Here is a 14,834-nt window from a genome sequence, read left to right as displayed (position 1 = left end):
ATCTGTTCTCCTGGACTTTTAGATGAAACACTGCTTGCAGTTTTTTTAAAAATGGCACTGCTTTTAATTGACTTGGCTGAACTGTTCATTTTTATGTTTTTAGTGTCTTATGGAATGGGATTCTTGGACGAGATAAGGAAAGGCCCTGCCTTAAGTCTCTGTAATGGCAAAGCTTTTTCAATGTGCTTTTAGTGGCTTTTGAGTAGAACAAGACTTCCTTGCTGTTTGTCATTTGGATTGTATTTTTGTGAAATGAATTTTTATCTGATTTTAATGATGTAAGGTGCGTTGAGTCTAATTAATTGTGGAAAACTCAAGATATAAGTATTTTATATAAAATTAACTAAATTAAGTTTAAAGTAAGCAGGTACGCTCCCGCTGGGCGCAATGACATCACTTCCTTAAGTAACGTCATCATGCCCAGTGGCAGGCCTGCTCTTGTGCATCACAGGGGGCCAAATTGGCCCCTGTGAAGCATGAGGGTATGCCCACAGCTGGGCACGATGACATCACTTCAGGAACTGATATCATCACACCCAGCTGGGAGTGCACATACAAGAAGATCCAAAAGGTTGCTGCCAGGTCTCTCCTCCCTGCTCCCCCCCCCCATCAAGAGGGCAAGGGGACCTGGCGACCCTAATCCAAGGGAATGGCATTCTACTGATGAGCTGCCACTACAGAAAAGGTTCCTAGCTATTATTTGCCTCACCACTGGAAGGTGGAGCAGAGAATCACAACACAATCTCAACAGACAGGCAGGAGTATATGGAAGAAGATGACCTTTAGACAGCCTGATCCCATGGTATTATCTTATAAGCAATGACCAGTACTTTTAATTGGGACCAGAAATGATAGGAAGATAATACCAGTGAGTTTTGATTTCTATACCCATCAACAGCCTTGTCAGGACATTCTATACAAGTTGTTGTTTCCACACCAACTTCAGTCAGCCCAGTGTAGAACATACTGCAGGGATCTAACCTGGATGTGGTCTCTCCAAGAAAAGTCACAGCCAGCAAACAGCTAAAGAGGTACTACACTCATTAGAGGCACTGTGATTTTCCGTATGAAGTTCTGGATTTAACAGTTCCAGCAAGCTGCAAACATGTTCTTTTAGCAGAAGTGCTAGCCCAAACAGAACAACCTGACACCTCAATCCTGCATTGGCACAATTACAGATCAACAGAATCTCCATCTTGTTTGGACTAAAGCTCTCTCTAATGGCTCTCATTACTGTTTCCAGGCACTGCTGTCTCACTTGATCTAGATGAAATGGAGAAGTAGATCTCCAAATCTCCAGATGACCATTCCCAGAGGTTTCATGAAGATGGGAAATAATAACTGCGCTTATACACCGCTCTTCTAGACAGAATAGTGCCGCACCCAGAGTGGTGAACAAGTTAGTGTTATTATTATTCCCATAATACAGCTGGAGAGCTGGGGCTGAGAGGAGTGGCTTAACCAAGGCCATCTACTGAGCTCATGGCAGTAGTGGGATTCGAACCAGTAGAGTGCTGATTCGCAGCCGAACCACTTAATCACTGTGCTGGGAGGGATAAGATTACTCCATGAAGAATCCCACAGTATAAGCACTGCATGCTCAAAAGCAGTCCCACAACACCAGTTCTACAGCCAAATGGCAATACAGGCACAGAACCACTAGCAGTTATGAAATGAAAAACGATATTCTCACATGATTACATAAAAGTTCATTTATAGAAAGATAACACATTACTTATCGATATCTTTGGTGGCAATTATTATTTCAGGAACAAGGCATTCCATCAATCAATTAACTGAATTCATGATGCCATGTTTCTCATTATATTTTAAATCTAATTTGGATTTGACACCAAAACTCAAAACAATCAGAATTGAAAATCTGGTTTGTTACTGTAATATTAGTAATCTTGCTTTCAACACAAAACATTATACTTTTCTATCAGATGACAACTAATATCTTACTGGTAAGCTTGATGGTCTTTCTTGTTGTATTATGTTCAGTTCTTCATGGTTAGGCTTGCTTTGGGTGAGAGGTGGTTGGGATCTGGTTCCATAGCCTTCCTGAGACATATCCTGGGCAAAACAAATATGAAAGTCTGTGTTATCCGTATTCAAATCTAATCACAGAAATAGAGAAAGAATAATAATTCATTTTGACAGTGTGATACAGTCTCATTGCTGGTTCAACATCTAAATATGAAAGATTTTCATAGGAATCAATAAATCCTGGTTTCTTTCCGCATTCCTTCAAGGATCTATCTGGCTCTACAGAAACTCTTCTTGCACATGCTGCACTAGCATTAGAATTAAATCAAGTCCTAAGTTTTTTTGTGGAGAGGCCCAAAGAAAAAGTAGTGTGTGTAGTATAACATTTCTTAAAACAGAGATAGTCATGTATACTAGGTCAATTCCTATGGTATTTCTTGAATAATGTACATTTGGGTGGTGGAGAGTGCCCTTAAGTCATAGCAAATTTATGGCAATCCCTGGTGGGGTTTTCACGGCAAGATACTAGCAGAAGTGGTTTGCCATTGCCTGCCTCTGCAACTTTGGTCTTCACTGGAGGTCTCACATCCAATTACTAAACAAGGCTGACCCTGCTTAGCTTCTGAGATCTGATGAGATCAGGCTTACCTGGGCTACCCAGGTCAGGGCAATGTGCATTTAACAATGCCCTAAAATAAACACCTTTTCCCCTCCTGATCTGCATGCAAGCAACTCAAGAAGCTGTCTGGGTAAACTGATGTTCACTTTCCATCACCCTACTGAATCTCATCCCTATGCTTGTTGCAAGTTGTTCATGCTCTAGTCTGGAGTCATATGTAAGTAAACTGGGAATAGGAAAACAGAATCAGGATGCTACATACATGGACACTTTCCCCAAGATGCTCTGGATTGTGTGTTACGTTTCTATCTCAATACACTTCAAAAAAGAACTGCTTTGGGAGCAGCTTTAATAAGCTGTCAGTAATCCTGCAACTAGTTATTCATGCATAAATCCCACTGAAGTCAACATGATTTATCTTTACATTACTTGTGGCAGAATCACCACAAGAGCCAACAAAGCTTACAGCATAGTTTTCAAACATAGGACATCAAAGTGAAAAAAAGAACACAACTGAATTTTTATTTTTTTTTCCTGAAAAGATTCCCAGCAGTTTAGGTACAAAAAAGGAATGTCCTTTTGCAATTCAGTAATGGAAAGAATACATGTAATAATTACTTATGAGATATATGCAGATACCACTTTCATTTTATGGTTACAGGTGTACGTTCATTGCAAGTCTTACTGGCAACTCTATTCAAACTTTCTTTGCTTATTCTTAAATACAAAGCCAAAAAGCAGAACAGAATGTGAAGTACTTATTTTAGCATGTGCAGAACCAGTTTCCAATTGTAGAAAAAAGCTATCACACCTTAATATTCAAGAGGACAAGAGCTGTTTTTGTTGTCATGTCCCTCCCCCTATTTGCATAACAGATTGCTCTCTGTTTTTTCCTGTTTGCAGATTTTGATAAACAACTGAATAGGAACAATTATTTTTACTCACAACATTTTTTAAAGCTTGAAAGTACATGAGAATAATTTCTGCATACCTACTAAGCGCATTCATAGTTATGAAAAGCCCAAAGGATCTGGTCCAACAAGTGATGCTATAAGCTTGATAAGTCTTAATGGATGAATTAAAGGTGATGTCACATCCCATGTGGGCATCCAAATGTGTAAGAGAAATGAAAGACACACAGAACAAATTCTAGTCAGGTAGCTGTGTTCATATTGTAACAAAAACCAAAAAAAGGTGTCTAATGGTACCTTAAAGACTAACAAAACAAGAAAATTGATTTTTAATGACTTTGAGTATGCATACAGCAAGGTTTCTAACAAGTTAAGCAGAATTTTCTGCTCCATTTTAACAGAGCTCTGAAAAAAGAAAACCTCTAATAAAAATGTGCCGTTACGCTTAGCCATTTCTTTCATAATAAACTCTGTGTCAAAGAATATTTGAATTATATCAGGGTGATAGAGGCGGATTTTTAAAAAAAAATATAGTGAAATGGATGTGTTTCTTTTTGGTGTGTACAGGACTTTTTAAGTAAGTAGCCCTTCAGTATGGTTACTAGCTAAGCAACAATTAGGCTTAAGGGTGAGAAAGGCTGATGGCAGAAGGATTATTATCCATTGTGACCCCCCCCCCATTCCCCCTTCCAGATTTTTTCTTGTGACACAGTTCTCCCACTGTGTAGGACAGCAGGTTCCTCCGGATTAACGGCATGATTTAAAATCAACAAATGGCACAACGCCTCTATTCAGCTGCCTTCCCCGTTATAAGCAACATAAAAGTGCAGGACAGCTTCACAATGAACAAACAAATGAGCAAACCTCTGCTTTTTCTTTGAAATTTAAACACACCCTCACTATTTGTTATCAACACAGAGGTGTCTCTAATAAATCTTCAACAGAAAACAGTAGCTCTTATATTGTTTGTTCAACTTGCTTCTTACTATTCTAGCCAACAAACAAACAAGCATTAAAAATATAACTGACATGAGAAGGAGAGTGGCAGCTACAAATAGAAGAGAGAGAAGAGTACAAGACACAGGAAGGTCTCATAGTTCCTTCAATAAGTCACAGCCTAAATAAGAATAAGCTAGATATTTTAAGGGCTACAAAATTCTCTTATAACTAACTATCCAGAGCACAGTAATGATCCAATGCACCTGAAATCATTAGATAGTGAAGCTAGAGTATTTATATTCAGGTCCTCTAGAGAGTCACCCAAAGGACTTCTCTATTCTAAACGCACAAACTTTAAAAGTAACAACTGCAAAATGTCTCATTTACTCAGGTATTCGCTATCCTGGCACCTGCTCAGAAACCATCATGAATTCTCAACAAAATCCTAAAGAAGTTAAAAGTCCAGAATAGATTAATTTCCACCCTGGCCTGAGGGCTCACAGCTGCTAACAATTTTGAAATATATATCTAGAACAATGTCATTTAAACGTTTGTTAGGAAGCCACCTTGAAGCCTTTACCATTGAAATGATACAAATATTCAATAAATACAAATATCAATGAAGACCTAATAAATAGACTTAGGGAGAACGGAAACAAGGCAAAACAAAGTCAAACAACATTTATCTTAACCAAATACATAGAGGGAGCAATACTAAGAAGGTCCACTCAGAAGTCTATTCTGAGTGGAAAGCTGTGGTTTTAAGTGGATGATGTGGATCATAATAAAATATATGTATCATTTGTTCTGAAAATTAAAATGGAGGTAAGAATTGTAGAAGTTACTCTACTGTGAATGAAATGATGGTGGAAAGTGCTGTCAAGTCGCAGCTGACTTATGGTGAACCCTTTGGTTTTTCAAGGCAAGAGAACTTCAGAGGTGGTTTGCAACTGCCTGCCTCTGTGTAGTGATCCTGGACTTCCTTGGTGGTCTCCCATCCAAGTACTAATCACGGATGATCCTGCTTGGCTTCCCAGATCTAACGAGACTGGACTAGCCTAGACCATACAGGCTAGGGTATAAAGGAAGTAGCCATCACTTGATTTCCTCAGCAGGGCAGTTCATGTTCAAGCCACTATAATAAAAGAGGGATCAACGTCAACTGAATCAACAGATGGCTGGTTCTTCAAGTGCTTATTTACTGTTATTCTAAACAACTGTATTGCTTATTCAGATAGTACCACTGTGGATTAAGATGGCAACTAATCAAATCACAAATAGGGGAGTGCACGAGAAAAAAATTCAGGTTTCCTGCTTTGGTTTATCTGAAGCGAGAAAAAGCTTTGTAAACACCCCAAACCCTAAGTGACAAGCTGCTTCGGATTTGGGTATTTAAATCGCTTCAGTATGCTCCGTAAAGATTCGGAGCATACTGAAGTGAGGGGGGAAGCTGGGGCCATTTTGGAAATCCCGAATCTTTGCAAATTGGGTTCAATTCAGGTATTTTTCCTGAAACGGAAACTCGAATCGCACACCCCTAGTCACAAATACTGGTTATTCACTGTTCATTACTGCAGTATGATAAATGGGACCTTTGGAAGAAAGAAGGGCTAAAAATAGGGTAAATAAATAAATAAATGCTTCTAATTGTACAAGATTTGTTCACAACAGTATTCCTAAATGCTGTATTGTGATCACTGGCTTGCTGGCTTCTATGAGGGACACTACATATCACATACTCCTGCTCATACTCAATATGGCAAGGACTGTACATGTAATATACTTGTGAATTATGCAAGAATATCCAGGTCTGACTCACAAGGAGACATGTATTTAGATCCTTCACAAGTTCCCATTTTTGTTATAGGAATTACTTATAGGACCATCAAATAAAGTAAAATCCATAACTTTGGGAAAGCCCTTAAATCAATGCATGAAAAACAGCAACAGTTACAGAGAGGAAATGGTTAAAAAGCAAATCACAGCAGACTAAAACAACCCCAACCCTCAAATGTAGTTTAGACTTCTGACTTACTAACAAAGATTGTTTCTGATTTTCCGAACCAAAAACTGCACTTGTGTGTCTGAACCAGACACACAAGTTTCTGAACCAGAGTTTGGTACCAAACATACGTAGCAATGAAAAAATCTGTACTCAAGTGTCTGAACCAGAGTTTTGTACCAAACATATGTTTTATACCAAACATACCTAGCAATGAAAAAATCTTAGAATTCATTTTTCTTTCTTCTTCCTCATCCCAAATTTTCCACACAAAAAATACAGTGTAGAAAACTCCACAAAGCTTTCTAAAATAAGAAAAAGCAAAGTGGATGGAGGAAAGAAATTTCAATTGGAGAAATACATTGTATAATTAGAATGAAAGGAATTTTCAAGCTACTGCACTGGAGACGCTGAAACAATTGGTACAGGATGGGTTTAAAAAAGTCTGACAACCATCAGCCTGAAGAAAATGGTTTTTTTTAAATAAAGGGCAGAAAGGTTTTTAAATGGTCACAATCACTAACTGACCAAATGCTGTATCACAGTAGACGTGAAAGTATTCAAAATTTAAGGACATGATTATAAGTGCCAAAAGGCTTTAAATGAAGCTTTATGGACTTTTAACATAATGAAATCCCCATAACTAACCTCAGATTGGAGGTTAGTTATGACTGGAATGTGCTAGTGGGTGGGTATGCGTTGTTCAAGAAAAACCAGAAGAGTAGAAGAGGAGGTGGAGTGGCGTTGTATGTGAGGAGAGGGCTTGATTGTCAAGAAGTTATGGAGAATGGGGCGGACAGCCCGGTGGAAAGCATATGGGTAGAAATAAGGGGAGGAAGGACAAAGGGTATTATTGTTGGAGTCTGCTACAGACCACCTGACCAGCGAGAAGAAATGGATGCTGCCCTCTTTGAACAGATTGGTAGAGTATCCAGACATTAGAACCTTGTAATTATGGGTGATTTCAACTTCCCCGATGTGTGCTGGGAGACAGGCTCAGCAAAGCGTCATGAATCACGCAATTTCCTGACCTGCCTGGCCGATAACTTCCTTTTTCAAAAGGTGGAGGAAACTACAAGAGGCTCGGCCATACTAGACTTGATATTAACCAACAGGGAAGAATTGGTAGATGAGATGAAGGTGGTGGGGACCTTAGGGGGAAGTGACCATGTCCTTCTTGAATTCCAGTTGCTGTGGGGGGCCAAGGAAGTTCGTAGCCAAACTCGTAGGTTAGATTTTTGTAGGACCAACTTCGATGAACTCAGAGGCTTGATGAGAGTCATTCCGTGAGGGAGTGTGCTGGAAGGGAAAGGAGCGAGTGAAGGATGGGCCCTTCTCAAACAAGAGCTTTTGAAAGCTCAAGCCCTCACTATTTCAACAAGACGGAAACATGGTAAGGGCTCCAAGAAACCGATGTGGATGTACAGAGAGCTCCAGAATAAGCTAAGGGAGAAAAAGGAAATGTTCAGGAAATGGAGAGAAGGACAGACCTCTAAAGAGGAGTATATGAGGGTTACTAGGTACTGCAGATCAGCCATCAGAGAGGCCAAAGCTCAGTACGAGCTGGGTCTGGCCAGGAGGGCTCGCTACAATAAGAAAAACTTCTACAGATATGTGAGAAGCAAACACAAGGTAAAAGAGGCAACTGGACTGCTGTTGGGAGTAGATAGAGAAACTCTGATACAGGACAGAGAAAAAGCAGACAGGCTTAATGACTTTTTTGCCTCTGTTTTCTCCCTGAAGAACTCAGGCACATCTAGAGATAGTAGAAAATGTGGCAGGACACCTGAGTGGCTAATTGACATTGACAGAGAGGTAGTGGAGAGGCATCTGGCTGCACTGGATGAATACAAATCCCCTGGGCCGGATGGGGTGCACCCAAGAGTGCTGAAAGAACTTTCTAGAGAACTTGCAGAACCCCTGTCCATCATCTTCAAGGCCTCCTGGAGGACTGGGGATGTGCCACAAGATTGGAGAAGAGCGAATGTTATCCCAATCTTTAAGAAAGGGAAGAAGGATGACCGGTCAGTCTGACTTCTGTTGCTGGGAAGATATTAGAGCAGATTTTAAAGGGATCAATCTGTAAGCATCTGAAGGACCACTCAGTGATCCGGGGAAGTCAGCATGGTTTTGTTCCTAACAGATCTTGCCAGACCAACCTGGTTTCCTTCTTTCACCGAGTGACCAGCTTACTGGATCGGGGGAACTCTGTTGACGTGATTTATCTGGATTTCAGTAAAGCTTTTGATAAGGTTCCCCATGACATTCTGATGGGCAAACTGGAAGACTGTGGAGTAGACTATAGGACAGTTCGGTGGATAGGGAACTGGTTGGAGGACTGCAATCAAAGAGTGGTGGTCAACGGCGTTTCATCAGATTGGAGGGAGGTGTCCAGTGGGGTGCCACAGGGCTCGGTTTTGGGCCCAGTACTTTTCAATATTTTTATCAATGATCTGGATGAGGGAGTGGAAGGGCTGCTCATTAAATTTGCGGATGATACCAAATTGGGAGCGGTAGCAAATACCCAAGAAGATAGAATTAAAATTCAACAAGACCTGAATACTCTGGAGAAGTGGGCAGCTGTGAATAGGATGCAATTCAACAAAGACAAGTGCACAGTATTACATTTGGGCCACAAAAATAGGAAGCACAAATACTGGATGAGGGATACACTTCTGGGTAGTAGTATATGTGAAAGGGATCTTGGGGTAAGAGTGGACTGTAAACTAAATATGAGCAGTCAGCGTGATGCGGTGGCAAAAAACGGCTAATTCAATCTTGGGTTGTATCAAAGGGGCCATAGCATCAAAATCGCAGGTCATAGCCCCTCTCTATACTGCCTTGGTCAGGCCACACCTGGAGTATTGTGTGCAGTTCTGGAGGCCTCACATCAAAAAGGATGTGGACAAAATCAAGAGGGTGCAGAGGAGAGCGACGAGGATGATCAGGGGTCTGGAGACTGAGCCCTACGAGGAAAGGCTGAGGGCCTTGGGAATGTTTAGTATGGAGAAGAGGAGATTGAGGGGGGACATGATTGCTCTATTTCAATATTTGAAAGGCTGTCATTTGGAGGAGGGCAAGGAGCTGTTCCACTTGGCAGCAGAGGGTAGGACCTGAAGCAATGGGCTTAAATTACATGCACAAAGGTACTGGCTGGATATTAGGAAAAACTTTTTCACGGTCAGAGTAGTTCAAAAGTGGGATCAGCTGCCTAGGGAGGTGGTGAGCTGCCCCTCACTGGCAGTTTTCAAGAACAGGCTGGATGAATACTTGTCAGAGATGCTTTAGGCTGATCCTGCACTGGGCAGGGGGTTGGACTAAATGGTCTGTATGGCCCCTTCCAACTCTATGATTCTATGATTGGGAAAAATACAGTAATGGTATCACTCTGTACACTAAATACCAGAGTTTCCTTTCCAATAAGCACCGATTCCTAAATCCTGATGGCTACTGAGGCTCTCTCACTTCACCTAGGCCATGTGATTTCTACACTTTCATTTCCTGCTGTTACTCAAGCTTATTGCCTACTCTTTGGCCCCCGCTCTAATCCTTCCATCCTTGCTTCATTCTTGGAAGGCACATTTTTTGCCACACAGTGAACTTAGTTCAGCACTCCAATCTCAACAATAACAACAATAACAACAACGTGCTTATATACTTGCCATAGTGGCTCTCGTAGGAGGAGGAGGAGGAGGAGGAGGAAGAGGAGGAGGAGAAAATCTATGCTGATTCCGCACACGTTGGATAATGCACTTTCAATGCACTTTATCAATCGCTTGAGGTGATTTTTTTGTTCTGCACAGAAAAAAATCCATTCCAAATGATCTATAAAGAGGATTGGAAGTGCATTATCCATTGTGTGCGGAATCACTGCTAAACTCTGTTGTATGGCTGATTCCACACACGTTGGATAATGCACTTTCAATGCACTTTATCAATCGTTTGAGGTGGATTTTTTGTTCTGCACATGAAAAAATCTGTTCCAAATGAACTATAAAGCGGATTGGAAATGCATTATCCAACGTGTGCGGAATCAATTGCAATCTTATGGACATACCCTTCCTAATGTGGCCAAATGCTCAAAACTCAAATACTTTACTTTATTTGATATTTAGCCCACCCTCCCCACAAGCGGACTCAGGACGGGGTACAACATTCATAAAACACATGGTTATATAAATACAATTAAAATCGTATCATAAAATCATAAATCAGATGGCCTATTGCACATTCCTGCCCTCAAATACAAAGAAGGAGACACCCAGACAGACGGGATGTCATTGGATAGGAGAAGGCGATGGGAGGCTCGACGATGGTCCTAATACTGGCCTCAACCATATGGCCAGTGGAACATCTCCATCTTGCAGACCTGCCGAAATGATACCAGATCTTGGCGAGCCCAAGAGTCTTCAGACAGAGAGTTCCACAAGGTTGGGGCCAGGACCGAAAAAGCCCTGGCCCTGGTTGTGGCCAAACGAGCCTCCCTGGGGCCAGGGATCACCAGCAAGTTCTTATCTGCTGAACGAAGCACTCTCCGGGGTACATACGGGGAGAGACGGTCCCTCAGATATGCTGGTCCCAGTCCATTTAGGGCTTTAAAGGTCAACACCAACACCTTGAAATGGACCCAGAACTCCATGGGAAGCCAGTGAAGCTGCTGCAAAATTGGTGTAATATGTGACCGGAATGGAACATCCATCAGGACCCGAGCAGCAGCATTCTGGACCCACTGTAGTTTCCAGGTCAGACCCAAGGGTAGCCCTGCATAGAGGGAGTTATAGTAATCTAGCCTAGAGGTGACCATTGCATGGATCACTGCGGTTAGGTCGTGGACTGAAAGATAGGGGGTAAGTTGCCCAGCCTGACGTAGTTGGAAAAAAGTAGTCTGGGTCACAGGCATGACCAGAGCCTCCATAGATAAGGAGGAATCCAGGATCACGCCAAGACTTCTGACTGATGAGACAGGCACCAACGGGCCCCCCTCAAAGACCAGAAGACAAATCCCCATATCCTGCAGCCCATGGCCCAAATACAGGACCTCCATCTTCACAGGGTTCAGCTTCAGCCTGCTCTGCTTCACCCAACCAGATACCACGTTCAAGGCTCTTAACAGGACATCTGGGGCCGATTCAGGTGGGCTGCCCATCAACAGATATAACTTTCCGCATACTGGTGACAACCCAGTCCGAAACTCCGCACCAACTGGGCGAGGGGGCGCATATAAAGGTTGAACAACAGGGGAGAGAGTATTGCCACCTGTAGGACGCCGCACACCAATGGCTGGCACATGGACACTCTCTCCCTCAGCGCTACCCTCTGTCCCCAACCATGGAGAAAGGAGACAAGCCACTGCAAGGCCATCCCTTGAATCCCCACATCGGTGAACTGGTGGACCAACAGCTCATGGTTGACCGTGTTGAATGCCGCAGAGAGATCTAGCAATATCAGCAGCGCCGACCCGCCTTAATCCAAATGTCTGTAGAGATCATCCATGAGGGCGACCAACACTGTCTCCGTCCCGTGGCTTAGACGGAAGCCGAACTGGTATGGGTCCAAGACAGAAGTCTCTTCCAGGAAAACCTGCAGCTGCTCAACGACCACCCGCTCAATCACCTTTCCCAGGAACAGGAGGTTCGATACTGGCGGTAACTGGACAGGTCGGCGGGGTCCAAAGATGGCTTTTTAAAAAGATGCCTCACCATGGCTTCCTTCAATGCCCCGGGAAAAACCCCAGAGCTTAATTATGTATTAATAATATCCTCCAGTTGGGCCCTCAACCTATCGACGCTGGCTTTCACCAGCCATGATGGACAGGGGTCCAGGGAGCACATGTTGAGCCTAACCAGCTGCAGGATCCTGTCCACCTCATCCCGGGAGACCAGACTGAAGTGATCTAAGGTTGAACCAGAAGATGGCCAAGGGGCCTCCAGTTCCCTTACTGTATCCACCGTGGCTGGCAGATCACGGTGGAGAGACAAGATTTTATCTGCAAAAAAGCTCACAAAAGCCTCACAGCTAATAGCCGAATTTCTATTTTGGCAGTCTCCCTGAGAGAAGGAGACTAAGGACTGAACAACTTGAAACAATTTTGCTGGGTGTGAGCTTGCAGTTGCTAAGGAGGTGGCAAAGTATTCCCTCTTTGTCGCCTTCACAGCCACCTCACAGGCCTTCATAAATGCTCTGTAAGATGATCTTTCCTCTTCCCCATGGGTCCGTCACCACACTCACTCTAGCTGTCTCAGTTCCCACTTCATCAGACGTAGGTCCTCCGTATACTAGGGGGCCCATCTGACTCAGGGACGGAGAGGACGACGGGGAACCATCTCATCAATGGCTTTCGAGAGACGGTGCTGCCAGTCTCCCACCAAGTCACTCAACGAGCTGCCAGGGGGCATTGAATCCTGCAGAGCATTCTGGAAACTAATTGGATCCATGAGTCTCCGCGGGCGATCATAAATGAGCTCACCGCCTATGTGATACCTTCTGCAGTTCTGCTTAAAAATCTGATTTGTTTTATTTCCAGGGTCAAAATAGCAGTTTAAACTAATCTCTGCTGGAAAGTTTGTGCCTCGCCTTTTAGGAGCGGGGAAAAACAAGAAAGAAGCCACTCTTCAAATCTGGTGCCCTGCACATTTTAAGCTATCATTCTTCTTTCTCACAGGCAACTTCTGTGTAATTCAGCTAACATGATCATTAGATGTATCTATTTCCAAGTGAGGAAGCAAAGTATCCCCATACCCCATTCAGCTTTTTAGAGGAGTGACATATGGAAACAAAGTAGTAAAGTCTATCTGAATAATGATTAGTGCTAATTAAAAGGGCTAGCTATCAAGGGTTGAGTCACCATTAAGATCACAGGGGAAAGTCCCAGTGGGCTAGTCCCAGTGTAGGAGCCAGTCTGGCCCTAAGTGAGGCAAGTGTTGCCTCGCACAGGGTAGCCTCAACTAGAGTCAGCTGCCATGGGTCAGTGACCCTTGCTTTGCATAAGAAAGGAGGGTAAGAGCCACCACAAGCCAGCACTCACTGATTTCACACTTCTTCCTTCCATTTGGGAGTGAGGCTAAAGGCCCCTTTTCCAGGGCCATTTTGGCCTCCTAGTTCATTATGGCCTCCTACGATCTCTACTTGGTGCACTTTACCAATGCATCATGGAGCATTCCTTCACTTCTCCTTTAGAATAAATCCATTTATTTTAAGATACTCGAAAATGTAAGCAGTAACATTAAATGCAAATATAAATTTTTGAAAAATGTATCTAAATCCCCTAACATCTTAAATGAAACAGAGTATATATCTCATGTCTTAAAGTTTATACATAGGCACGCGCATACACACATACACACACCAACATTCTGCCATCCCTTCCTTGAGCTCCTCTGTCCATCACACATAAATATACACCATAAATATCATAAATATACATAAAAAGGAGCCAAATATATAATTTCAAGTGCATCCCTCTATTTATAGGATGTGTGAATAGCAAAAAGGGCATGTGCTCCTCAATAAGGTCTACTTCTCACCCTTGAACCTAAAGTTGCAGCCATAGTCATGACACCTACAATTAGTAGTTACTAGGTTTTGTGGCGTATACAGGTGTCTGGAACAATCATGTCTGTTCAGAGAAAGAACACAAAGCACATATCCACAAAGTACATATCCCTTCAATTCTGAAGGTAAAAGTTTTACACAGGTAAAAGTTGCAGTTTTCTTTTAAAAACCAAGTTAATGGCCAGCAGAAAAGTTTTATGTCCTTACTCACATGTACTTTAAAAGAGAAAGTGATTACTTCCACGAGCATGTATCCTTCAACCTTGACTACTATGCATGTATTTTGTGTGTACTCTGATATCCATATCCAAAACTGAAGGTAAGAAGTATCCTGCACTATGCTGTGCACTTCTGGAAGATACAGAATATTGAGAACACTGTGAATGCATGTCAATACATTTGAAACAGTGTCTGAAATGTAACTGTATGTTTTATGTAAATCAAATGATCTACTTTCACATGGACATCCCAGCGCTACAATGTTCCAGGCTTTTCCTCAGACACTGCAGGACTGATGAAATGAAATGAAAACTGTACTCTTTCTTTTCTGATATATTGGAATCGTAATGTACATACACACCTCAGGTTTTGTCCTGTCCCATTTGATAAAAGTCCTGGAGTAAATGCTTTTGTCAGATCTGTTGAAGACAGAGCCAGTCTGACGATTCAGAAGCCAGCACTACCAATCAGTTCAGGAGCTAAACAAAATTACAATCTCTTGAGGGCTACAGGATTAAAAAGATGCTGCTTCTTTAAGCTTTTTTTTTGCTGTGTAAGCAGAGAATTTGGGTCTCAATACAACAAAATCCCACACCAGACTGCC

The 14,834-nt window shown here is 42.4% G+C and overlaps 1 protein-coding gene across 1 annotated transcript in view; it reads right to left on the bottom strand.

Annotated features, from left to right (window-relative positions):
• The window catches only part of ARID1B (AT-rich interaction domain 1B), a 599,087-nt gene that overhangs the window by 415,670 nt on the left and 168,583 nt on the right, over positions 1-14,834 (bottom strand). Inside the window, exon 4 of the mRNA XM_054969949.1 lies at positions 1,966-2,076. Coding sequence (XP_054825924.1) covers positions 1,966-2,076 — 111 coding nt within the window. The remainder of the gene's footprint in view (positions 1-1,965; positions 2,077-14,834) is intronic.

The sequence above is a fragment of the Eublepharis macularius genome, chromosome 1 (assembly GCF_028583425.1).
Source record: "Eublepharis macularius isolate TG4126 chromosome 1, MPM_Emac_v1.0, whole genome shotgun sequence".
NCBI lineage: Eukaryota > Metazoa > Chordata > Lepidosauria > Squamata > Eublepharidae > Eublepharis > Eublepharis macularius.
Note: the sequence above shows the minus strand (reverse complement) of the source record. Positions and strands in the feature narration are given on the sequence as shown.